The sequence below is a fragment of the Lytechinus pictus genome, chromosome 18 (assembly GCF_037042905.1).
Source record: "Lytechinus pictus isolate F3 Inbred chromosome 18, Lp3.0, whole genome shotgun sequence".
NCBI lineage: Eukaryota > Metazoa > Echinodermata > Echinoidea > Temnopleuroida > Toxopneustidae > Lytechinus > Lytechinus pictus.
The window spans coordinates 13758955-13786850 of NC_087262.1; the positions used below are offsets into that span (position 1 = coordinate 13758955).

Genomic DNA, 27896 nt, shown 5'->3' on the forward strand with positions numbered 1-27896 from the left:
CCTTGGAGTGAAAGCAATATTAGTTCCATTTTTATACCGGCAGACTAGTCTATAGGCACAGACCCCGATTGAAACTTTCATAAAAAAGTGGGTCTTCACATAAAACTAGCAAGAGGGCCTTCTGTACACCAGGCATTGTAGGCTGCACATTCAGACCCCTTAACTCAAGTGAAGGGTTGGACTGCAGACTTCCGGTGATCCCTGTGGTAATATTGATCCAATCAAATTTTCCATTATGAAAAATTATGAAATCTCAAAGGACAGCCCGGCGATATAAGCACTTTCCCAGCCTGTGTTGTATATTGATATGCAAGTCGGTTATAATTTTAGCCAATATGATTTTCAAGGCAGTTGGTTAAATCTAAATCTCTAGCTTCTTTGAGAAACACAGAGAATCACCCAGCTAATGCACTTCATGCCATTTCTACAAGTTAAGTGGAAGAATGTTTCATAAATATATGATATACAGCTCAACAGAAGACACAATGCAAAGGATATCTTAAATTTCATAATATATATTTCTATTAATCTTGGCATTTCTCATCAAATATAAACTTATTACAAAAGTGTATCAAAATTAGAAAAATATCAAAATTCATATAGCTATGTGAGATGTTCAATTCGGAGGGTTATCATTAAATTACTTCGCACCATTACATTAATTAAATTAATACCCATAGCTGAATTACTGTGCATAGTTCACTCTCTACTGTAGACAAATACATCATTCTTGTTACCTTGACAACAGCTTACATTGAGCAAATTGTGTGCATAACACGAAAAACACTTTGGTTTGAAGAAATAGATTCCTACTAGCTCGAGTCTTATGGGATGTTGCAAGAAACTAAATTTTAGGTCCAAAATCAATCATAGGTCGTGAATTCAATTGCAAATTTGCAATTGATCGATGGACTGTTTCTTACATCAACAAAACTATTGCCCATTATGGCTCTTGGCATGTAGGGCACCAACGAAGGATCTCCACTCCTGGCGGTTCTGGGCCTTCTTCTGGACACTCCTCAAATTAATTTGCTTTTAATAGTTAATTGATCAATCACTTGAAAATTGGCATCTGAAAATTGCAACTGATTCCAAATATTTGCGTACAACACCCCTTTAGAGAGAGCTCTGCAGTACAAGAACCAAACTATATTTAAGAGAAAATTTGCCTGGGTCTGATAACAGGTAAATTGGCTTATTATTGGGACCACATAGAAACGGTATATAACACATTTTTTTAATAATCTGGTCTTAAAAAATTACTTTGGTGTTTTATAGGCAAATATTTGACTTCTGGAAGACTGACTTGCTAGTTTTAAATGTATTTACAATTTACAAATGATTATAGTCCAATACTGTGAAAATTTCTGTTAAAAAAAAATGTATGCTGGAGAGTTTAAAAGAATCGTTAATAAATCTCTATGCAGCACTACATGTTATAGGAATCGCATAATTGAAAGAAAAAAAACCTTGCAAAATAATACAAAAATGTCACTTCAATTATCGAACTTTCCTCTTATAAATACTGGTACCTTGTTTCAAATGGAATGTTTTACTTTTGAAGAAATTATTAGAAATTATTAGAAATTTTCAGATTTATTTTCAACACAGTTTATCATCCTTTTACTCTAATGGCGAACAATGAATGAACTGTATTAAATCTGTTTGCAGGTTTACAAGACAGACTATATAATCCACACACAAAAATTTGTCCATATTGTAAATGTATACACCTTCGAATCTGTTATCATACGAAAAACAATATACATGTACATAATATTCATCAGAACAATTATGCCGTACTTTGGCAAAAGGAAGCAATTTACCTAAGTATCATTTGTTGTAAATCAGCAATGTGTGTTCGTCATTTACATAGGCATCAATGCAATTTAACAGCATAGTTTCTTCAATATCTTTCCATAGAATGATAATTTCTTCCCCAAAATTTTGCCTGAACGTCCAACATACAAAGGGTCTTTCAGAAACAACAATTACTCAAATTTGACTGATGAGTGTCACTTGCTTCCTTTTGCCAAAGTTGGGCAGAATTATACAGGCACTTGTATCATTTGTGATAAATCATCCACACACTTTCTTTAATGTCCAATTATTAAAATTACAATATTGAAATCTTGCCCAGTTTGACATCTTATTTTATGATCAGATAAATACATTTTGGTGCATTTCATTATAATCTATTCTTTAATATATAACTTTTACATAGTGTAACTTCATTTATATTTGCATGTGCATTTCCATGTACATGATTTCATATAATACATTTAAATATAATTTACTCATGACTGCAACATAAACAACTCATTTCTTATACAAAAACGAAATCACTACATACATTGGTCTTACCTCATTTTCACATCACATTAATTGCCATCAACTTCAACAAATCTAGGGAAGAATCAAGATTTATCCACAATTTTGTACTATGATATTGCAGCAAATGTGTTGGCTAATCCAAAGGTAGAATTGTAACACAAACATAAGAGATCATAAATGATGACAAATCAACAATTATTGAAATTCAAGCACCTATGTATACTGTATGAACCCATACACACAAATCTTTGGTGTCCATTAACTGGAAAACAAATATTACCATGACACTCTGATATGGTAAAGAGAAAATGTCACAAAAAATCCATCAGGAAGCATGTAAAAACAGTTCGTATTGAAATTTGCTCAAATTTGCACTGTTTTTCTCGACATGTAAGTCTTATCCTTTTCACTTAAAAGTCCTCACTGTTGGTAGGGTCACCTTGCTGTAATCAGTTTCTCTTTTTATCTCCATTTTTTTCAATAGAAAAGAAGATATTAGACATACATGATTTAGAATTGAGTTCCAAAAACAATAAGTTTGGAAATATATTGATTTTTTCTAATCAACATTGATGAATTTTGGTAGCAGGTTATTTGTAACCTGGGCTCCATGATACAAAGATTTGCGATTAACCGCTAAATAGCAATGGCCAGTCGAGAGCATTGTTGCATACCTGCTGGGGCCCGTCCTACAAAGAGTTGCAATTGATCCGATCAATCGCAACTATGGAAAGCCAGCAAAGTCAACATATAAACTGCATGTTTGTTCAAAATATTTTCTAGATATGAATGTATGTCCATGAATTCATTGATTTCTTGACAATTTGGTTTGTTCTCCTTTGTTTACAAAGGACACTTTCCAAATTTCCTGTAGAAAAATTATGGCACTGATGGATTTCCATAGATTTCCATTTATTGGATCAATCATAACTCTTTGTAAGACGGGGCCCTGTTTTGTTCATGATACTGATCATGAACCAATCAGTGTCATTCTTTCATATTTCCTATCCATCACAAACCTTTTTGCCACCAGGTTCTATTCACAGTCGACATAAAAAGACGAGTCTGGCATGTGACATCCTTGAAGGATGGATCCTCGGTCTCGTCTTACAATCCAATCAACCTCAATTCTATGGAAATCCATCACTCATAATATTTTCTACAAGAAATTTGAACAATGTCCTTTGCAAACAAAGAGAAGCAAACTGAGTTTTTTAGAAAACAATGAATGTATGAATATGCATCACAATTAGAAAATATTGTCAACATGTATTATAGATGTTGATGTTACTGGCTTTCCATAGTTATGGTTGATTGGATCAATCGCAACTCGTTGTAAGATGGGGCCCAGAAGTTGATGAACATAAGACTTTTAAAAGTGTTGACAGAAAAGTCACATTTGGCTTTCCATACATTAAACCTGCAATTTAAACCATGGTTTTATGTTGCACAAATTTTAAATAATTGTCATTGCATATTTTCACAATTCAAATCTGATAAGCATAGCATTTATGATAATAAATTCTAGTACAAATGTATGAAGTTTGGCAAAAGGGCAATTCTGTAAAATTATCAACATTTTTGTACGTCCAACTCCCATTTTTCTCTTTTCTTACTCCACTCCAAGAACTTTTCAAGCCATGATTGGGAGGAAGCGTGATGGCTCAGTTGAGGGGCTTTTGGATTCCGCTGATCCAGGTTCAAATTCCCACTCAGTGTGCTAGTGCCCTTTGGTAAGGTATCTACATGTATCTTCATTAGTCCCTCAGAGAGGACCTTAAGACCTTCAGTCCCCTAAAGCAAAGAGAGCTGCCAACCTTTGAAAGTAAAAAGTAGTAATCCAGATGCTCAAAAGTCATAATTTTGAGATAAAGAGTAATTTCATACGCGCCATGCGGCATCATAAATTTCTTTGAGAAAAGTAAGACTAATTTCATACGCGCCACACAGTATATTTCTTTGCAGTAGTATAGAACAGATGAACAATGGCGCATATTTGCAAATACATGTAAATATAAATGGTGCACAAAGGATGTAAATGAACAGATATTTAATTTTAAAAGAGGTTTTAGGCCTACTTTTGCTAAATAAATTTTAGATCTACATATTCTAGTCCTTGGGCTTGGTCATATTTAAAGAATAAAGGTATTCACATCATTTCTTAATCTTACCTCAAAGAAGTTTTCTTTTAATTCTTCAACATCACTGACATTAATCATTTGGATGCCTGAAAGTCTGTTTTATCTTTGAACCCAATGCCATATTTTCCATAGACAATGCAATGCACCATGGCAATGCATGCACAAATACGATATGCTGCCCGACCTAGGCAATCACCACATGCACGGCAATGTAAACAAAGCGACACAATCATGCATGCAATGGCAGTATTTTCTGCCTTCAGAGGAGTTCGCCGCTGCGCAATGTATTATCTGTGTATTAAAATTTTGTACATAGCTATTGGCGCTGAAAAGCATAGTAATAAAGGTCAAAAGCATAAAGGCGTAATTTGGTATGAAAAACATAAAAATTATGCATTTTTCCTAATGGTTGGCAGCTCTGGAAGGGCGATTCCATGCTGTGTCTTACAGGGCATTTCGACAACATTTTATGTCTTTTCGACATGAAAATAAAAAGATATTTTCTTGATTGATGGTGATCCTCAAGTAGCTTCAGAAGGGGAGCAAGAACAAAGACTTTACTGGATTACATATCCTTTACAAATGAAATGAAAAATAGAACTGTGTCGTATGGGACATAAAAAAAAGAAAAAAAAAGAGAAAAACAACAAAAGCATGGAATCTCCCACAAGCATTCATGCTTTCTTAGCACAACCATGTAAACGAATCAACACCAATTATTCAGGACCATTACAAACTTTCATAAGAACAATCAAATAGCAGACAAATCATTTCAGGACGGTCTAACACATATGTATAGGAGGTCGCACGTACATGAATATAAGTTTACAGAATTGCCCAGCAGCGAAACTCTTCACTTAGTTACCACCAGCTTGAGGAAGCCTCCTCTTCTTCTTTGCCGAACATTTCATGACACATCGGCGAGTTCTCCTTGAAAAGCTTGAAAGACGACGGGAGGACTTTCGTCTTCCGGGAATACGAGACGTCAAACTTCTTTGGTGAATTATCTAGCTGCTCAAATTTCTTGACAAATTGTCTGTGATGGAGGGGGGGTGAGGAAGGCAGGAGGAAAGAAGATGATTCGGAGAGTTAGAATCAAAATGGAGAGGGGGCAATGGTGGGAGGAGATTGGAAAAGGAGAGAAAATATGTAAATAAAAATAAAGAAGATATAATCAGAGTAAGTAGAGAAAGAAAGAAGGGATAAGAGAGATGGGAGAAAAAGATTGTATTTTCTGGATAATTTCCTTGAAAGCAAGAAATATTCTGCAAATTGATACCCCTGAAATATTCAATTTTTTTTCCTCACTTACTTGTATATGCAATATAATAAGCTTTCATTTACAAAACTCTTTACTATATTTTCTGAATGATTTCCTTTAAAACAGGAAATATTCTGGAAGTTGATATGTCTGAAATTTACAATCAGTTTTTACTCACTTATATGCTAGAGGTTCTTGTGTCATCTGCAAACAGAATGATGGAGGTAGGGAAGAAAACTTGACGGTTGTGATGAAATCGATGTGACCCGAAGCGTCGGCACCGTAGCTTATACCTGCATTCAGGAATGGACTAGCTAAGCGTGTTGAGCCTCGTATCGACATGGCACCACTGCAGGGGGGAGGAAGAAATGAAAAAAAAAAAGAATTATCATTAAGTTATCTGAATGCCAAACTCTCTGAATGAAGCTTTCCATCTTATCATATTTGATTGCATTAAACAGCATTCATAATGTCAAGTTTAAGTTTAATCTGTGTTTGCTCCCTACTTTGGCAGCAATCAATAATTTTCATACTTTGAACATATCAAATATGGATATAACATTGGTCACATTTTTAGTTCATACCAAAACCTTAGTATTAATTGACACCCGTGCACCTTGGTAAACATAACTCTCCATGCATCAGGCCCCATACCACATTATTGATAACAAGAGAAAGTATGTGTTATCAGTCTCTGATTAAAGAGCAAAGCTTAATGCACAATGCATAGTAAAACATAAAGCATTATAAATACATGTACATTGCCATGTATCATATATACATCACTGTTGACAATTTGCATGGTGTATTGTTACAATGCCCCAAAATGCACAATATTTAGTAACCTAAATGCACATCTGTAAAATATATCAGCGTAAAACAAGTGAGATAGTTTTGAATGACATGTTGCCAATCACATGAGAGTGAAAACACTAACACTGACCTATTATACACTGTTGTCGTTGATGTTCTATGCCACAGGCTGAAGTCAAGGGCCCCACCAACGTCAATTGACAGACCACCCTGAAGATTTGCTTCAACTTCTAGCCCAGATTGAAGAGATATCCTCTGTTAACAATGTGATTAAAAGATTAGGTGGTTTAACAAAGATGTGATTAAAAATCAAACTTGAATTCCTAATTGTGTGTGCAGTAAATTGTAATAATGCATCACCGCATTGGTTCATGTTATCGACCGACTCTACTGCATATTAATCAATGAGATTAGTATTATGCATTAATTATAATGTGTGGATTGGTACTTGAGCATGACTTTGAGTCACAATGAATTCTATGTTGAATAGTGCAACTTAAAGTGTAACTTCATTCTTTGTGAAATGAAATTACATTAGAATTTTAATCTAATGCAGTATCTATTAAAGGAACCATAACAAAGACATTACTGTGCCTAGTCTTTCACTCAAGAATCCTGCAAACATCTCTGACCAAAGTATTATTAGGTTAATATTTAATGCAGCAGTGTAAAAACTTCACAATACTCCATGTACACCTGAATATGTCCAGAAAGGGATCACCCATCCGAATATATTTAAGTGTAGGGTGGTCCTTTTGTTGACTAAACAAATGCCCATGAAAGATACAAGGTGTACTGCGAAACTTCTACACTGTTTCTTTCTCCACCATGGAAATCCTCATAATTTAATAGAAAATGCATTTTGTAATAAAATGACCTTACAAAATATGGTACGCAAATACATTTTTCTCTGAAGCAACAGAGATGAATAAAGACTAAAGAACCTCAGAATCAAAGTCTTCATATATCATTTCACATCGGTTAAATTCATTAAAGGAGAATGAAACTCTTGGAGCAAGTTAGCTTTTGTGAAAGCAGAAAAATCAAAGAATAAGATCAACAAAACTTTGAGAAAAATAGGACTAGCAATAAAAGAGTTGAGCATTTGAATGTCGAGATCACTAATGCTATGGAGATCCTCCCATTGGCAATGCGACCAAGATCTGTGATGTCACACACGTACAACTCTCCCATTTGGACACTGAAAATATACCCCAAAACATCTCTTTTTGCTCATTCTAATCATATGACAAACGATTCATCAATGATATAATGTTGTGAAACCTCTGTACTTGTCATCTCATAAAGAGAACACCTCACCTTGTGATAGACTCTATAAAAGTGAGAATATAAGTGAAATAAGTACTAAAGTAATGAGGGAGTTGTACGTGTGTGATATCACAGATCTTGGTCGCATTGCCGTTGGGAGGATCTACATGGCACTAGTGATCTCAATATTCGAATGCTCATAACTTTCTTATTATTCATTCAATTTTCCTCAAACTTTCAACAATATGTTTCTTTGATTTTTCTCTTTGATATGGATTCAGCTGGTTTCAAGGGTTTCATTCTCCTTTAATTTCCATTAAAAAATCATATTATAATAATTCATGGATATATGATATAAGTGCAAAGTACACAACATTTTAAATATTTTTTTCAGTCTTTCACAAGAAACATGTGTTTACCACAATTCAAGCAGCAAACCTATTGTTCACTATTGTTCAGGGGGGAGGGATCAACTATAGTGTCATCCCCCCCTTGAATAGCGTGAAATCAGGTACTTACGCCCATGGTTTACCATCCAACAAAACAGGAAAAAGTGACGTTAGATAATACAAATGATGAGTTGGTCAAGATATCTTCCCCTAAAAGTAATTTAAGAAATTATCAATGACATAATGAAGTAATTAGAAACTAATTTTCCCACGATTAACAAAATTGGGGGAGGATGAACAAACAAAGAAGAGCAAACTCTACAGCATCCATACTGTACCTGAGAATGATCCTGAAGCAGGAGAAGACCAGCGACGGCCGAGTAGGAGGAGTCAGAGGAGGCGGAGCCTAAGCTCCAAGCCATGCTCATCAGGTCACCTGACCCAGAGAAGAAGACGATTGGACGGAGGGTAACACCGAGGAGCTGAACGGCGATGCCAGCCGTTGATTCTCCTTCGTCACCGGTGTCCTCACCAAAGAAACTTTCAAGACCACGGGAGAAGATTAGGACCTGGTTAAAGAACGTTAAATGTACAATTTTTAGACAACAAAACTTTTACATAATTTGCTTTTTAATGTTCCATTCAAACCGTTATGACAGTATTCTGAAATCCAGTTTATCTTAGAGCATGGTCTAACTCTTTTACTTTTGCAAATAAGATGTTGAATAGTGATGACCACACTCTTTTGTTCACCAGTCAATGGATTAACAACAGAATGTTAAAAAAAATTGTTTCTCTACTTGGAAGTGAGAATCGTTCTTTAAGCTTTGTGACAATAGAGAGATTATCTGGTTCTAGTGATAGAATCATATAAAACTTAGTGTGTTTTTTTTTTTTAATGTTGAATAATGCAGATTACACTCTTGCATTAATTACCAGTCACAAATTAAAAACAGGATGTCAAAAAGACCTTTCTCTACTTGAAAGTGAGAACAATTGCTTAAACAATGTTACAAGAGACATATTATCATTATGTGGTAACAAGAGTTGTAAAAGTAGTGCATTTCTTTTTTCAACAAAAAATAAATAAACAAATGTTGAATAGTATTGATTTTATTCTGTTTTTCTGTAAACTGATCAATAACAGGCTGCAAAAATACATTTTTCTAATGGGTAGTGTAAACAATTATATGAACTCTGTGACAATATTCACATTATCTTAATTTGAGAGAAAGAGTGGTAACAAAGAAGCGCTTTTGCTTTTCCAGAAAAGATTTTGAACAGTTTTGATTATACTCTACTGTCTTTCTCCAACTACAGATCAATCGCAGTCTGAGTTTGATTTAAGTCTATTGCAAGTCTTTGTAAGGTAGGGTCCTGTAGTGCTTTTCCTTTTTCAAAAAAGAAGTTGAATAGTGTTGATCACAATCATCACACTTCATTGTTCACAATCAAACATTTGTTTAGTTGGGTTTGATCTGATTTTTTTTTTAATGAGCATAAGTGAAACTTAACTTAATAGCAAGAATAGTTTTACATACCTCCATCAATGTGAGAGAATCATTAGAAGCATCAAGGCCTACATCAAAGGTACTCTTCCTTAGCAGACCAGCACTGGTCATCTGCATATCAAGCTCAAAGGGCGCAGAAGTGGCATCCATTTCTACAGTGGGTGGGAAGAACATTATCATTATTGTGCTGCACTCAACCCAGGTGAGGCGGCGAATGGGTACCTGGCAGGATTAATTTCCTTGAATGCACCCCCATGAGCGCTGATGAAAGAGTTGTAGCTCGAGCTTAAGCCAGGTAATAATAGTTGCACTCCGTATCCTATGGCAAAAAGCGCTATATAAATCCAACTTTTATTATCGTTATTGTCATTGCTACTTATATCACGCTTTTCACATAAGGTCCAATTAAGTACCTAATAATGAATTACATTAGACATCTGCATTTTAACTTCAAAAGGTGCAGTATTGACATCCATTTTTAAAGAAAAGAGAGTAAAAAGAGTATTATCATTATTTATCATCATAACAACCTAATGTACCATACTTTTCCCATAAAGCCCAAAGCACTGAAAATGAAATAAATTATGTACACTGATCATAGAATGATCACAGCCTCACCCTTGTCACGCTCTCTGGTTGTCAAGGAGAAGTATGTGCATAGTGATACAGTTTTATTGGGAGGAAAAATTGATTAAATTTCCAATAAACAAATTGGATTATACCTTTATTCTATACAGCACCACATACTACACTGAAAATGGTATCAATATTTTCAGTGCATTTTTCTCTTTCTTATCATATTCCATGAGAGATTCTTAGCATTTGCAGACCTGCCAACCTCTGGGAATGAAAAATTATATTCTGTGATTAAAGAAAAATGTATTTTTCCCCAAGAAACTGTATTTCATAATAAATTGCGTGGCGCGCACGCTCATCGCGGCACTCAAGCTGCATGCACGCTAAAATGCACACTGCTCTTGCAGATGAAAAAAAAAAAACATTGAAACATGAAATTACATTGATCCAATAACCATATTTTTGTAAGTTTTATTTAGAGATGATTTTTCTCATTAAATCATGATTTTGAAAAAAAAAAAAACTTACTGTCATATTTTGGTTGCAAAAATGTACTACTGTAAATACGCCAAAAACGTACTGGTTGACAGCTCTGCATTTTTTTTTTTTTTTTTAACTGAAAATTTTCTCCTAAAAGACTTTTGTCCTTATTAGTTAAAATGATCATATTCTTTGTTTGTACTCACCAGCCAGGAAACTTCTGTAAGCATTGGAGAATCCACCAGATCGAACCATCGCATAGTTGTACACCATCATGTCAGAGAGGGCCTCTTTTATCACAGCACTGCATAAATTAAATCCCAGTCATAACAGTCATGGTTTTATGAATCTAATAAATATTTTTGTGTTAACTAATTAATCAATGAAGTTGTATGTAACTTACGGCATAATAGAGTACATTTCTGATCATTTGGTGTCAAAATCTGAGTGCAATCTAATTATTGGCGCTTTTTTTATCAACATTTCCTAAATGCTTTGAGAAGTTTCCACTATAATTCAAGCTTGTTTCTTTATCTTCAAAGCTCAACCAATTAACTCTTTGCCCGCTTTGTTCGACTAGAGTCACACACAGCAGTCTGCCAAGTTCAACTCAAGTCACATTCTATTTACAATACACACAGAGTGCATTAAGTCTATCGTCTATACACACATACACAATAGTGATGTGTGCATTGCATTGTACTGTGTACACACAAAGCCTTTCTTTACAATAAGCCAAAAGTCATAAGTCATTATGATCAACATTTCTGAATCTCTTTGAGATGATTGCTACCACATTTCCATCTTGTGTCCAGGGGAGCATTTCAAGAAAGGACTTGGTGGGCATTTCATGTGACAAGTCCTGTTTTATCCGACAGTTACCATAGGCACTGTGCTTCTAAGCCAATCAAACTCAAGGAAAGTTGCCCAATCTGATTTTTGATAGATTATAAGTTAACATGTGTCAAATTCTTCATGAAATGCTCCCAAGAACTGAAGGCCACCACACACCTTACGACTGTTCGCGATCCGATTTTGGAACAAATCGCATTTTGCTCATTTTTTGAAAATGTGAATGGAACATATCATTTTATTTGAGGTTATAATCAATTTAAAGAATACTTATATAATCATTTTGAAAGATTGCAAACCTTTATTTTGGAGTAAAGGCCAAATTAGTTTCAAATCGTAGCCAATCGTACGACTGCTATGACGTCCGTACGACTAGACATTAAATTTACTTTTATTCTAAGAAGGATGATAGCATAGTCACAGATTTAAACATAGGTATTCGAACGATGATTTTGAACATTACACAGTAAGATATTCCAAGTCTCAATATTAGCATCGAATTCTACTACGTTTTATTCCAAAATTGAGTCGCAGACCAATCGTAAGGTGTGCGGTAGCCTTCATATGCAACTTTAAACTTTAAAGTCAAAATGATCATGTGATTGATCATGTGATCTTGGTACTTACGCTGCTTGTGTATCCTCTCTACTCAGAAGCATCATCTTAGAATAGACAAACTTGGCAAATTCATGAGAATCCTGACAGTTCAAAGACAGGGCTACATTGACGACGTCTTGTATAGAGGGGTTCTTTCCAAGAATCAGAGTCACCGCCGCTACCCTCACGACGTTGGAATACCGCCGGTCATTTTGGTGATAAATTGAGTTTAGGCCTTTGTTTATCTACAATGGACAGAGATAAGATGATAATAGATATGGCAATGTTATCCCTATGTGGAAGTATAATTCATTCAATGCTATAACACGTTTACATGGAGAAAATCATTAATCCATCCTTCATTTGGCAACACCATTGATCGATCAAGCTCAATGTTTTTCACTATAAATTTGTACATTTTCATTTCATAACTTATTGTGTAATCAATCTTTTACTACTTTAAATACATAAACTTTAAAAATGAAACAGACCTATTTATAGAAGAGCTAGCCAAATAGGACTCCATTTTTTTATTGTCAGAAATTGGTTTAACCTCATCAGTAATTTCCTATTATGTCAAACATAAATTCTAAAAAGAAAACTCTAGTAATGATAGGTACATGTAAATAAAATTTCTATTTTATTCTTAAAGAATAAGCTCATCAAATGAGGCCTCAATTCTATATCAGAAATGAGTTTCGCCATTTCTGCTACATATGGCAATGAATAACATTTTTTTCTTCCTATCTTATACATACTTCTGGGGTAAAGCATTGCTCATCAAATTGAGACATGGCGTCCACTGCAATTTCAATCAGATCCATGTCTTCATCATCTTTTGCCAAGGCCAAGATCGCTGGCATCGCTGAGGGTCGGGCAACGTTCTTGAGAGCGTAGAGGGACACCAGACGCGTCTCGCGCTCGTCAGCAAGAAGCCCACGCATGAAATGGTCCAATACACTTTTGACAATCTGAACAAATGAACAGCAAAAAGGGAGAAATACAAATACATAACACTTTGTTGTGGTCTTGTGGATAAAGCAAGAGTCCATTGACTTGCTCTACGACTTTAGATCTGATTTGATCTTCTTTTTTTTTAGTCAAGAAAAGGAGCCAAAAATTCAAAATAAATAGTTTTATAACTTATTCTTTGATTATACATTTGCATAAATTGTTTTTATATCTACAAGAATAATAACTTTTTGTTGGTTTCGCCAGAACATGTCCCTGTCCCACATGTATACATTGATGTTATTAGTCTAACATCAACTAAAATTTTAAGTCCAGAAATTGATCTTTCATAGTCAGGAAAGAATGAAATATTGCTGGTTGCCATCACAATGAGAAAAATTTCATGAACATTTAGGCAAAAACAGGCAGTTCAGAGATGCTAAGTATATGTCTGTCTTAGATTCAAATGGACACAGATCAGGGACCCGTCTCACAAAGAGTTGCGATTGATCCAATCGATCACAACGATGGACGGCCAGCAATGTTAACATCTAAAAAGCAATTTTGTTCAAAATATTTTCTATATATAATGTATATTCATACATTTATCATTCTCTTGAAGATTCAGTGTGATTCTCTGTGTTTACTAAGAAGATTAAGCAAATTTCCTGTAGAAAAAAATTATGGAATGAATGTATTTCCATACACTTGAGCTAATTGGATCAATGATCAATCGTAACTATTTGTAAGACAGGGCCCTGGTAAAAGTCAATTCAATTCCATTTGATTTCACTCTATAAATCAATGATATACATTGTATACATGTTTCTCCACTGGCTCTTACATACAAGAAATTAACATAAGAATTGCACACATGGACAAGACAAATGATGAGGCATTATAAACATGTTTTAAATAAAACAAGATTTACATAAGATAGAAGAGGCATACGGCCAACCGCTAAACAACAAAGTTTTCAAAAGAAGTCAATTTTGTGGATTCAAACAATGATCATGCAGAATGGAAAGAGGAAGGAAGAACTAAACATACTTGTGAGCTACACTTTTCCTCACTGATAGAGCAATAGATCTTGACTGTAGACCCCAAGGACAAGGCCATCGTTTTCTGAATATTTTCACTGGACACCTGACCACTCTGAATTAGCTCCTGTTGATAAATTAAAAAAAACATATATATATTGAAAATCATTCATAAAATAACTTAATAGCTTAAAGAAGTACTCTAGGCTGAAAATATCATGATTTGTGCACTTAAAAATGATATCAGACAAACAAAACACTAAGATTCATAAACAACAAATATGGAATACTGCAGATTTGACATTTCACAGTTTTGTATGATTCTGTGAAACAATTCTATGCATGCCCTCATGAATGAGTATACTGATGATGTTTTTGTGTTTTATTTTATGAAATTATATTTATTCAAATTTGTTGCTGTAATGAGAAAAAAAACAGGATTGACAACGGAATTAATGTTAGGGACAAAGGCTAAGATTATAGATAAAATAATCTGTAATGTCTGTAATGTCAAACTGAAGATGAAAGTGTCACAAATCAGTGTGAAATGTTCTTAATGCATCTGTAACTTGGTGTTTGCTGTAAGGCATTGCAATCACTATATGGTAACAAATGTGCCAGAGGTCACATGCAATACACATAAAGGCATGCAAAGGGACTACAAAGAAATTGATCAGTCACGATTCAGGGATAAATGAATGTACCAATCAATAAGGCAGTTTATTTAAAATATGAACCGATTTTGGCGGCATATCCTGATTAATAGTGTATACTTTATATCAACCCCCCCCCCCTGCCTCCTTGGGTCTTTACAGCTGTTGAAACAGTCAAAATAGGCTATCAATAATTTGCTGAAATTATTTTTTTTCCTTCTTGAAAGCAGAGACTTACGAAAATCTTTTGTATCTGTGTTTCTGATGGATGGCTGTTAAAAGCTGCATTGACCAAGAATTTCTCTATAGTCTCTTCTTGGTCATCTTGGCTAAAGTCTAGAAGATCTAAGGCGGCTTCCCAGGATGCACTTGTCTGAGTAGCAGCTACGATGTCTAGCAGTTGGGCCCTAGATACAAAAATTGCATCAAAATATGATATCAAGTATAAAGACCTTTAGTGTGCTTTTCAAACACGTATATTAACATTTTAAACTGTAATCATATTTTCTTTGTTGATCCTGTGGTTCATATTTCTTTCCTCCAATTAATTTTTCACAAAAGACAAAATGTAACTAATTTCTAATGCTGCAATTCATTTTCCTCAACATGCAAGGCAAACCATCTGCACAATTTTATGAACAGAGAATAAAGGACATTATTTATTGCCTGTTTGATAACCGATTACAATTACGATCGATTACATGCCTATCGTAGAGCATTTTCCATGCATTTTCAGGTGTAAAAAAAACAACTAGGGTTTTTTCTAAGGAATACATGTAGGAGGCCATAAAATGGCAATAATAATAAACAAATGACTTTGTTTGATCAGCATGAATACTCATACTCACAGTTAGCTGTGAAAATGGCAATTTTGCAAGAAAGCTTAACTGGAAAAGGGATCGGCTAATATTTCTGATGTATGCCGGGTAATATATCTCGATGTCATTACAGCAATCACAGATCATGATGGCATGATCAAAAACTAGAACTAGTTAGGGCTAATGCTGTAACGATTGACGGTGGTGTATTAATTTTAAACCCATCCTTACCTGATTTCATCATTGGCGCCACTCCTGACGATGTCAACAATGGTCTCTTTACCAGCCTGGCGGAAAGCTTCAAGGATTTTCAAAAATGCTGAAGAAGATTTAGTATTGGCCAAGAACTCTGATTTGATAGAGTTTCTATACTTGTCTACGACATCTGCAGCCTAGTAAAATTAAAAATAAAATAAATTAAGTCAGAAAAAATCTTGAAACCAGTGGAATTTGGACCTGTCATCTACTGACTGCTTGTCAGCGATTCTACCACCAGGCAATCACTGGTCCATGGAAGAGTCACAATTGAATAAGCATAAACTACCTCCAAATCTCAGATCCTCAGATCGGCATTCTACTACTACTACGACTACTACCACCACCACCACTACCACCACCACCACTACTACTTCCACTACTACTACCACTACTACCACTACTACTACCACTATACTCATCTCTATGATAACTTACTGATTGACAGTTATCTGTGCACTGTTGATCCACTATATCCTGGGCTAGAGACTGTGGTAGGAAGCTTCCTGCAGCCTGAATAGCAGCATCTACACTAGCACCTTGAAGAGAGCCTGCACCATCACTAGTACCCTGAAGTACCAAAGATTGTCTATGAAATTGGAAAAAATATTATTACTATATAACAGAGATAATCAAATTATTGGCTGAAATATGTCATGTGACCAGTCCTTTTAATCCTCTTTTACTCATTTTAGTCATATTAGTTAACAGGCAAATGTGCTTATGACTTGTATTAGTGACTACATGTAGTTCGATTGCCCGGTCAAGGTTTTGTGATGAGGATGGTTTATAAAATAACGATACACAATACTATCTAAACATATTTGGATAAAAAGGTAGCTTCCTGCAGCCTGAATGGCAACATCTACAGAGGCACCTTGAAGAGAGTCTGCACCATCGCTAGTACCCTGAAGTACCAACGATTGTCTAGGAGACGGGGAATAAAGATCATTATCATAAAATAATAATAATAATATAGGGTATTTATATTGCGCACATATCCACCTTGTTAGGTGCTCAAGGCGCTCCTATATTACCCGGCTAAGCTAGGCGTTCATAGCGCACACAGCTTTTTAAGGAATTACTTCCTACCGGTACCCATTTACATCACCTGGGTTGAGTGCAGCACACTGTGGATCAGTTTCTTGCTGAAGGAAATTACGCCATGGCTGGGATTCGAACCCACGACCCTCTGTTTCAAAGTCCGAAGACTAATCCACTGGGCCACAACGCTCCATAAAACAGTGACATGGATCCTAATCACATGATAGGCTGAAATACATCACATGACCAGTCATTTAATTAAGGTAACAGGCAAATATGCTGACTGGTACTAATGATTATGGTAGTTCTACTGACCATTCATGGTTTTGAGATGAGGATATTTCATCAAGTAACAAAACTCCACATAACTATCTTACAAAACATATTTGGTAAGTGATCCATGTGTTGGGAATACGGTAATATTAAGAGAAACCAGGTTGAAACTTCAATGCTTTTTCAAACAAAATCTAATCAAATCTCAATTGGAAAAGGCGGTATGTAACCGTGATCAATATTTGTGTGGGCTTGAAGCCGCTTGATTAATTTCGATGAAAAAAGCACACAAGTTTCAACCTCGTTTCTCTCTCTGAAACATATATATGAACATTATTTGATTACAATGATTACGCACACTTGTTCTAGAAACAGTGGCGGACCGTGACCCGGAGGAGACAAAGCATTGGGGGGGGGGGCACAGCATTGTTCACAAACAATACAGTGCCCCTCCAATGCTTTGTCTCCTCCGGGTCACGGTCCGCTACTGTCTAGAAACCATCTAAATGCCCTCAGCTCTGCCTCGAGCAAGCAGTAGGAGATCTTGTGAAGGTGGATTAAGGGAGGAGGATACACCAAATAGAGTGAAGTGGAGGGGGGGCGAGGCATCCGTAATTAGGAACTAAACCAGATTTAATTCCTGGGTGGTATTTCATAAAGCTGTCGTAAACGTACACACGACTTTACGCACAACTAGAACATGTTCTTAGATAATATTATAGTCAGCTACATATATATCACGTACAAGAAAGGGTCATCAGTTGTGCATAAGTCATGTGTGACTTATGAACAGATTCATGAAATTGACACAAGGGTTGTGTTTCATAAAGTTGTAAGATTTATACCCGTGATTTTATGCATGACTAGAATATGTTTTGTGTGTCAAGTCACTTCCATATGGATATATCATTTAGCCCAAGAAACGGGTCAGCAGTCAAGCATAAAGTCATGTGTAACGATGAACAGATCTATGAATTGGCCCAGAGGATTAGTACTACTACAGGGCAACCTCTGTATGCCTGATCTGACGTACCTTGAATTTATAGATGATGCTATCGTATCCCTGATACTGACGCTGAGTGCATAGCTTTCTGTTCCCTCTGCTGATTGGATAACAGAGCCATCACCCGACAAGGTGTAGACTGTCGAGCATTCTGATTGGACGTTCACACCAAGGATACGCCTAGGGTGCTGGAAGTCGCTGGCTGAGGTGGGGCTGGTGCAGCTGGCTATATCCTTCGACTTGGTGACCTTGCCATTGTTTGAGGAATACCTGACCTGGCACTGACCTGATGCATCAACCTATTATTGAAAACCGAATCATACTGTAATGAACTTATGACTGAAGATGAAAAGACATGTTTGATTTGGGTGCTTTGTTTTAAGCAAATTGGGGGCTTCTAAAATGCACCCAATAAAGAGTAATGTATTAAATAATTTTTGGAAGCCCCCCCACCTGATATATATCACAGCTACAGAATCCTACTATCATATGAAATCTCCACATTGTTTATGTACAGGCATATATTATTCCACATCATCTCAAAAAATAAAATACTGCTCTAGTAATATTGTATGTGTGAACATTATGCAAACATGACAATGGTAAAGCAATCACATATGTTTGGGTGATTTATTTAATCTATAAAGTACCCAAGTGATGACGTCATTAAAAACTTTTTTTTTTTTTTCATTTCAGCATATTTATACTAAACCGTAGCAGGGCATAATGAAAAACACCCATCACCAAATATTGGTGGGAATCTATCCAAGGGGGCTTTATATATATATGACCTCTTGAATACATGTAATTGAAGTCGATGTATTATTGGCCTGGTTCCTATGAAGTCATATCTAAGGCCCCCATGAACACATTCCCACCATATTTGGGTTGTGGGTGTACTTCATTATGCTCTACCAAATTATGAAATCAAAAACACTGACAAGCAAAAATTGAAAAATTGATGTCACACTTTGGTACTCTACTTGAACACATTTGGGTGAAATAGGCCTATGCAAGCAGTCATGCCAGGAGCATTGTCTTAGAACTTTTCCAATGGTACCTTGTGAATATAATTCTTACTTAAATGCCCTTGATCATGTGTATTATTTGTATATTATTTCACCAACACAGACTTCAGAATATTGGGTTTCTGACTGGAGCTAAGGGCGATTTCACGCCCAATACAGCCCTTCCCTCACCCAGGGCCATTATAGAAAGAGTTTCGCCGACCCAGTTTCAATGGGTTACCCACATGGCGAATAATGCCTGGTTACGCAATCCCAATTCAAAAGAAATTGCACCATGATGGTACCCATTCAAACTAGGTCGGCCAAACACTCTCTATCAGTAGCTCTTGCCTCACCTCTGAGACACTGCCCTCTGTAGACTGGAACTGGAACAGGCTAGCCGCGCCCTTCTTCATGTTCAGGGAAGTGGGCGTGTCACTCGTTGAGCCGTAGACAGACTCCACCTTCCCAGCTTTGGTGATGACATAGAGTGGCTGGCCGCTGATGATCTGGAGGTTAGGTGCTGCTTTGAAGGTATCCGTCTCATCTGTTCTCCTTCCTGGGTTCTGAAGCTTGGTATCTGCAAACTAAAAATCAGAAAAGGAAATAATAAAAAGAAAAAGATATTGGAGGCTACTTTAAAGGTACATGTATCAGTCTCGTAGGTTCTCACTCCTGGGTTCTGAAGCTTGGTATCTGCAAACTAACAAATCATAAAAGGAAATAATGAAAAAGAAAAAGATATATTGGAGACTACTTTGAAGGTATCTGTCTCGTTGGTTCTCCCTCCTGGGTTCTGAAGCTTGGTATCTGCAAACTGACAAATCATAAAAGGAAATAATGAAAAGAAAAAGATACCGAGTGCTACTTTGAAGGTATCAGTCTCATCGGTTCTCCCTCCTGGGTTCTGAAGCTTAGTATCTGCAAACTAACAAATCAGAAGAGGGAATCATGACAAATGAGAAGGTGCTGTGGTGTAGCTAGTCATCAAAACCCTGACTCAACTACGGCTTAGGGGTTGGAATAATATAACTTGGGCCATGTAGTGGCTATCATAAACAAAGTCATAATGTTTAAGTATCTTAAAGATACCAACAATCATTCACAAAGCTTTATCCGCCTTCTTGATTAAAGCTAACAAGAACATCAAAAATAACTGTGCTAGTTTATGCCCAGATTGCTTGACAGAAGACATTGCCTAACATCTGCTAGTACTGAACGACTGTAAGACTAAGTATTAATTGAAAGTAGACTGTACAACCATGCAATTCTATCATTAATATTCTCTACTTGACTTACTGTAAGTTTCCAGATCTTTTCATAGGCATCTTGTGGGTTCTGCCAGACAACAGCAAGGTCAATGACCGAGGAAAGTTTGAAGCCGACGTTGGATCCATCGCTAATCCAGTCATCTCCCGAGCTTGGGTCGCTGATTTCTAAATCGGTAGCATAGTCATAGCGGTATGTCTTTCCCGCTTCATACGACAATGCTCCTCCTATGAAAGATTGAAAACAGAAAAGGGTGCACTATTACTGAATTTCTTTGACAAAATAGAAAATGTTACTATCACTCTGAAAGCTGTTTACCTTATCACCAAATCTAAAGTATGGTGTAAGCATCAATCATAAAGTACAACTTTAAAATTCAAATTGATGTGTTCACCTGTAAGTAATGTTGCATAATTTGCATTGTTGAATTTTGTTTTACTTCTCCTTCATACAATATCCTTTTATTTTGTTTTATCATGATTGAACCATTTAAACATAAAATAGTCAATAACTGCATCATACATGTATATGTACATGCTGGGTTTTTTTTTTCAAGCCAAGCTTCATACACTTTTCCAATGTCATTTTATGATGTTTTCACAGATTTTCTTTTAACCGATTTCTTTAACATGTAACAGATTCTTTAAAAACATATATAAATGAACTGCATTCTTATACAACTTTTATACTTGTCTATGACATGCAACAGCATAGGAAATAAAAGAGGGTGACAGGCAATATCGCCAACATCACAACCCGAATCCCCCCTAAAATTCCTCATATGAAGGAAGACTACCTTGTCTGAAGTTCCAGGCGCGTAGCCAGGGGGGGCGGTGGGGGCAGTCCCCAAAAAGAAAAAAAGAAGGGGAAAAAGAGAGGAGAAAAGGAAAAGCTAAGGAAGGAAAGGGAAGAAAGGTAGCTTTGTGGGTTTTTCTTTTTATTCTTTTTTTTTTTCTAAAAAAAGAAACTCCTTCACTCTTGCTCTAAATTTTATATGAATTTTGCTTCCGCGCTGCACACGGTTAAATGACAATATTGCAGTTCTCCTTTGTTTCCCTCACCCTTTCTCTAACCCTGTTTTTCCACCTCAGCTATGTGTGTTTCTTGCCAGTCAAAGTTCAAATAATACATTAGGGCATGAAATTAGAGTAAGGATAGGCCGAAGTATATGAAGTTATCTTTTTTCAATTGATCACGCAACTTCTGGTCGGGTCGGCTCCTGGCAGGTAAAATCTTTATATCAATTTCTGCCGTCACCTCCACATAGGCAACTTCTCCCGCTTTTCAGCTCATTACTAAACAGCCATAATTTGGGGGCAAACAGGTTCCTAATTTAAAAAGAGGAAGGTATAAAATTTGTGTCGTATTAAATAAAAAAAAGTACAATATTTTTTATCAAATTCTACTAAACTTCATGTCTCTGCACATTCATCTCCTGTCCTGTTTTGCGCCCTCAGTTTGAAATTTTGACACTTAAGTTTCTTTATCATTCAAAATGAAGCGCATCCGGATAAGTCAAAGAAATTATACATTCTCCTGTTTTATATAATTTCAATAAATCACAGAAGTTTAAACTTTTTGCGCACTATTTTCCTTGTAATGAAGTTCAATAATCTTAGAAGAAAATCAATTGAAGTAGAGCCGATGGTGGTATTAGAGATATCTGCATTTGATGAAACTTCCTCCCTTTGTAATTTCAGAGTTTCATTGCTCTGCACGGGGAGGAATATCTTCCTCCCGGCATATATCCTTCTTCTCCTCTGTTTTGCGAGTTAAGATATGCACTAGCTGTCGCTAAATTGTTTGTAATCAAATCTGATCTTTCCAAGGGAAGTATTCAATATAACTAATATGTTTTTCACACTGTACTTTTTTTCCTTAACCCCGGGAAATTGGTGGGGCTAAGGGGGGCCTTAGCCCCACCAATTTCCCGGGGCTTAGCCCACTTCGTTTTCACACTACGTTTTAGCAAAGTGGGCTAGCACGGTAAATAGTACGGTACTATCTGGCCCTGCAAAAAAGCAGGGTTAGCCGGCTTATTGTGGTGCTAGCACCACAATTGCGGTGATAAGAGATGCAGTGTGAAACGAAATTGGGCTAAGGAAAAGTGGGGCTAAGCAATAGCCAATCACAGAAGTAGAAATTGCACGTTAATCACGCTCTGTATGGTAAATCATCAATATTCACGAGCTGTGGGATAGTCCGGGGTTAAGACGTTAACCCCGGCTAAGCAGATAGTATGGGGTTAAGAAAGACAGTGTGAATCAAAAAAAAGAAAGTATGGGGTTAAGGAAATGCAATGTGAAAAGCATATTAGAGGATACCCTTTTCTCGGGACCCTTTTCTTTGCAAAAAAATTGATAAACGCTTTAGCTTCCGCGCTTCGCGCGGGTTAATATTATTTTAACTTCCTCCATTTTATCCCTTTTTTGTGCATTCACAATCACTTTTGAAAACAAGGTTCAAAATCACAATATAGTCAACTGTATTGGGGCTGATATAGGTACTATAGACAAGAGAGACGGCTCCTTTTCATTTTAATTTATGAAACACCGAAAGCTCCCCTCCCTGCACCCACCCCCTAGGGTAGCGCGCTTTGCGTGCATTTACCGCCCCCTCCGAAACGAAATCCTGGCTACGCGGTTGGCCCAAATCTACCACAAACATTATTCGAGAACATTATCAAATACTCTACATTCAGCAAAATCATAATACTTGCATTTACTGCGTAATTATTTGTTGCGCAAAAAGTTGCTATTCAAATGAAAAGAAATAGCCCCCCCAAATTTCAGCAATTGTCCCAATATGAAAAATAGCCCGTGGAAAATTTACATTATTTCCTACAGCCAGGCAACATAGAAAAGCAATCCAATTTTCCTGACACAGTAAATTGAACTCATTACAAAAGGTCAACAAACTGTCTAGGAAGTGCACCATAACCACGACACATAATACAATCAAAGCTTAGTACTGCAAAAAAAAAATGTGGCACTATTGAAAACAACAGCAACCTAGGCTATAGATCGGATATCGATTTAAAAAAAATGCAAAAATTATTTGGAAAGAGCAAGAGAGGAAAGGATGCAAATAGTAGCTAGTTTTATTCCCAGTATGGGTAAACTTTCTCTATGTCAATTGCATGTTGGTGACTGTTGGTGTTCAATATTGATAAAGACAGTTCAAATAATTCTACAAATCACCTATAATATACTCAATCCCATTTTTGAAATCTTGCACATATAACAAATCATGCAAAGTAAAAGCTAGAAAAAAAATGAAAGAAAGTTCTAAAACAATAAAAGGGAATGAAAATAGGAAAGATAAAATGAGCCCAGAAAAGAAAGAAAAGAAGAAAGAAGTGTGGAATGAATACAGCAATAGACAAAAATTACCCCCCGAAAAAAAAAAAAAAAAAAATGCGAAGAAAAGAATAGAGAAAGTCAGGTAGAAATCATTGTTAGTATCCCTGCATACATACCACCATGTTCCCGCAACAAACTTTGCACCTATTCCAAGTATGCCACATGTAGTTTTAAAACAAACAGCAATAAATTAATATTTTAAAAGCAACAAGTTGACATAAAGTTGCACCAATAAATCAATAACAAAGCTGACCTCATTAAAGCCTGTAAAACCACTCATTAACAAATCCAAAATTTAGTCTAAAAATCATGTTTCTTACCAGAAAGACGTTTACTAGAAACCTATTTTCATGCAAAATTCTCTTTTTCTTCAAGAATTGTTTATATCTGTGAGAAATATAGTTTCAAGGAAATAATCATATTTGATGCTATAGTACCATAACTCGAACAGCTAACAACTTTTCATAACATACTGTAGTCAATCAAACTTACCAAAAAGAAATGTATTCAGTACTTAAAATAAACATCTTGAAGTATTCCATGGATTGGAATAAGATAACCAAGAAGAAGTTAATGAGAAAAACTGACTGATTGATTTTTACGGTTGCCAAGTAAAAGTTATTATCATCTTTCTCCCTAAAAAAGAAATTGGGAGGCCCTCGAAAATTCTGCATTAGCAAGTCAATTTTGCTCATTGACTTTTAGTTAAAAATAAAATCTAGATTTAATTTCCATACATACATGTAGGCAGTATAAATGTAAGTGAACTGCTAGAGTATGGAAAATGCAAACTGTCCATTATATATTTGAACCCTGGACCTTGTGGTTTACAGTTCAGGGACTTGACCACTGACCCACTACACTTGTGAAACAAGTGAAGATCACTTTCATACAAACCTGTAACCTCATACAATGTAATTGTGTACATCTCTCTCATCAAAACTATTATAAGAAGTGAACCCTAGCACTTGTGACTATTAACAATTAAGAGACTTGTCCACTCATGTATAATTTGAACCCTGGACCTTGTGGTTTACAGTTCAGGGACTCTACTGACCCATTACACTTAAAGAAGTGTCAAGATATCTATATTCCTTCAATTTTATATTTCTCTCATGTTTATTCTCCACGTGCCAGCTCAAATAACAATGCCTTGATGCGTAACTCCAGTTTTTACACTGTATGTGTAGGTAATGACCTACATTGTTCATTTAATCTTCAAACCTGACAAGGACAGCCAACAATTAGTCACCGCAAACTAGTCCACTACCGCAAACAGCTTCCCAATCACATTGTCACATGACTGTGTGTATAGTTATTGTAAAATCATTGGGAAGTTTATCAATGGGTTGAAACTCTGTATTGGCGAAATCTTGGAATCAGAAAAATCAACTGATGAATAACATTTTTAAAGGGGAATTAAACCTTTGGAACAAGTGGGCTTGTGTGGAAACAGAAAAATCAAAGAATAAAAAAAAAAAAAATTTGAGAAAGATCGGACAAATAATGAGAAAGTTATGAGCATTTGAATATATTGCAATCACTAATGCTATGGAGATCCTCCTATTGGCAATGAGACAAAGATATGTGATGTCACATGTGAACAACTTTCCCTTTGATGGACTATAAAATATCCCCTAAATGTCTCTTTTTGCTCTTTCATATGGTGATTCAAACTCTTTAACCATAATGTATTCTTTGAATATATTACATGCCCTTCTATAGAAAGAATACATGATCTACTGATAGATGTGATAGAAGAGGCAGATTATGTGAAATATATAGTAATGGGAGAGTTGTTCACAAGTGACATCACACATCTTTGTCACATTGCCAACTGAAGGATCCCCATAGCATTAGTGATCGTAATATTCAAATGCTCATAACTTTCTCATTATTTGTCTGATTTTTATAAAATTTTTGTTGATATGTTTCTTTGATTTTTGTGTTTTTACATAAGGCAGCTATCTTGTTCCAAAGGTTTAATTTTCCTTTAAAGTATCCTCTTCAATTTTTCTTGTGATTCAACAGATTATATAGTCCTACATGTACCTCTATTCATTAAATAATTATATATATATATATTATATACAAAACGTCATATTTTTGTTTTATGCCTCCTCAACCCCCCCCCCCCCCCCAATCCAACAATGATTGCATTAAACGTTGGGTATTCAATACAATCAAGCTCTTTGCTAGTATTGCATATGAGCTCAGAAAAGTGAACTTCAATGAAAGCCTTTGGACTACCTATATAATTTCAAACTTGATCATTCCGTATTTCTTTTCCATGAGGTGCTGTGTATTGTGTGATTTTGATTGAGCACATCACATGATTTCCTTCCTGTTCACAAAGGAAATACTTGTAATACTATCACTCTAAGAAAAAACAATCTATATTCAAGGCATACTAATCAATGAAAATGGGAAGTACATGTACACGTGTACAGGTATATGTACCTCCGTTTTTTCCTTAATAGTCCGCAACTTAAACCTACACGTGTACAGTACGCTACCAACATTCCCAATTGTGCTTCTTTTATTTATTTTTGAATTTTGTATATTCTTTTAATACATATTGGCTGGACATGCCCTTTTAAGCCAAGGTGGGTGGTTTTCTAAGAGGTCTAAACATTAAACAACATACAATACACTATACATTGCAAATCAAAATGTAAATTATAAACAAAAGTATATAAAACTGATGCTTTAAATGCATTACTATAGGAAAATTGCCCATCGATCCTCATGTAGTTGTGTAAGTCTCTATAAAACCGGCCGTTTGATCTGATATTATTCATGGTGTCCAAGGCACTCTGTCTTTTAGAATTAAAGATGCTACTACAGAATGGTACCTAACATGACAAAAATATGCATCTCTAGGTGGTTTCAAACCGCCTCGATCACAAGAATCCCCGTTAAATTACGAGAACTTTTTTAGGCTGAAAAATACCCATTAATTATTCCTGCATTCACACCGCCCTGAAACATACCCTTCGGGATAAGTTCCTGAAGTTACGAGCATGCGCAGTATGGTCTGATAAGCAGCAAGGCGCGAAATCACTAGCCCAGCAGCAAACCATGCACGGCGCCACACCCAACGACACGCTGGGCTAAAAGTTCCCGTAATTTGCTTTCAGACCGCCAAAATACCCACGACCTTGGAAAAATCCCCGCGAAAGTTCTCGTAATTTCGCCAAGTACCTACTATTTATCGGGTATTTTCTTTCGGGGATATTACGCGTAGTTTGCTTTCACACCGCCAAAATACCTGGTATTTTCTGATCGGGGTAAATTTCCCGATCAGAGAATACCTGGAACTGGCGGACTTCGAGGCGGTCTGAAACCACCTAATACAATACAGCATACATTTGGAGGTAATACAATTTTAATCTGAAATACATCTCAAGGGCAACTGAACTTGTTTGATCAAAATCTCTCTACAGGCAAATAATTACTCAACGCTCAATGCTTGAGTGATATTGTCTATCTAAAGCTATCTTGAACTTTGGGCTTTCCTTGTTCTCTTTCAATGGATTATGAATGGAAGACAAGAGGGTGGGATATCACTTCATCGATGACCTGGCTACATGGCTACATGACAAGTTCCAAGTGATGAAACCTTCACATCAATTATAATGTAGGAGTATTTAATGACAAGAAACATTTACAAAACATAAAGATGTATTTGAAAAACATAAATTTTCAATCAGGGAAAATCTTTTCCCTGATCCAATCATGGAACATTTAATGGCAAGATTCAAACAATTACCACATTTTTTACAGTGTGTAAATTACCATGTGAATCAATACTTTGACTTCTTATTTCCTTTGGATTTTGTCGAATATCAAGATTATAGGTGAAGATATGCTGAAGATAATTAAGCCAAACTTTTTATTATGCTTAGCTTCCATCAAGTGAATATTCAGTAAATTTTATTGCTTTTTTTTTCATTGTAAAAATATACCATTTTCAGGTCCAATTTTACACTAATATC

General features: G+C 35.9%; 1 protein-coding gene across 2 annotated transcripts in view; it reads right to left on the reverse strand.

The window, feature by feature from the left end:
• Nucleotides 1–499: 499 nt before the first annotated feature.
• The window catches only part of LOC129281936 (microsomal triglyceride transfer protein large subunit-like), a 33898-nt gene continuing 6501 nt past the window's right edge, over nucleotides 500–27896 (reverse strand). The window contains exons 3-18 of one of the 2 annotated variants that reach the window (XM_064113603.1): nucleotides 20567–20763; nucleotides 19624–19854; nucleotides 18291–18559; nucleotides 16379–16529; nucleotides 15917–16077; nucleotides 15106–15274; nucleotides 14225–14341; nucleotides 12982–13194; nucleotides 12254–12468; nucleotides 10981–11078; nucleotides 9749–9870; nucleotides 8546–8776; nucleotides 6680–6804; nucleotides 5915–6085; nucleotides 5289–5511; nucleotides 500–4151 (exon numbers count right to left, since the gene is read on the reverse strand). In XM_064113603.1, coding sequence (XP_063969673.1) covers nucleotides 5337–5511; nucleotides 5915–6085; nucleotides 6680–6804; nucleotides 8546–8776; nucleotides 9749–9870; nucleotides 10981–11078; nucleotides 12254–12468; nucleotides 12982–13194; nucleotides 14225–14341; nucleotides 15106–15274; nucleotides 15917–16077; nucleotides 16379–16529; nucleotides 18291–18559; nucleotides 19624–19854; nucleotides 20567–20763 — 2645 coding nt within the window. In that variant the 3' untranslated portion in view covers nucleotides 500–4151; nucleotides 5289–5336. Of the gene's footprint in view, nucleotides 5512–5914; nucleotides 6086–6679; nucleotides 6805–8545; nucleotides 8777–9748; nucleotides 9871–10980; nucleotides 11079–12253; nucleotides 12469–12981; nucleotides 13195–14224; nucleotides 14342–15105; nucleotides 15275–15916; nucleotides 16078–16378; nucleotides 16530–18290; nucleotides 18560–19623; nucleotides 19855–20566; nucleotides 20764–27896 lie in introns of both variants that reach the window. The other variant, XM_064113602.1, reaches the window with a different exon arrangement.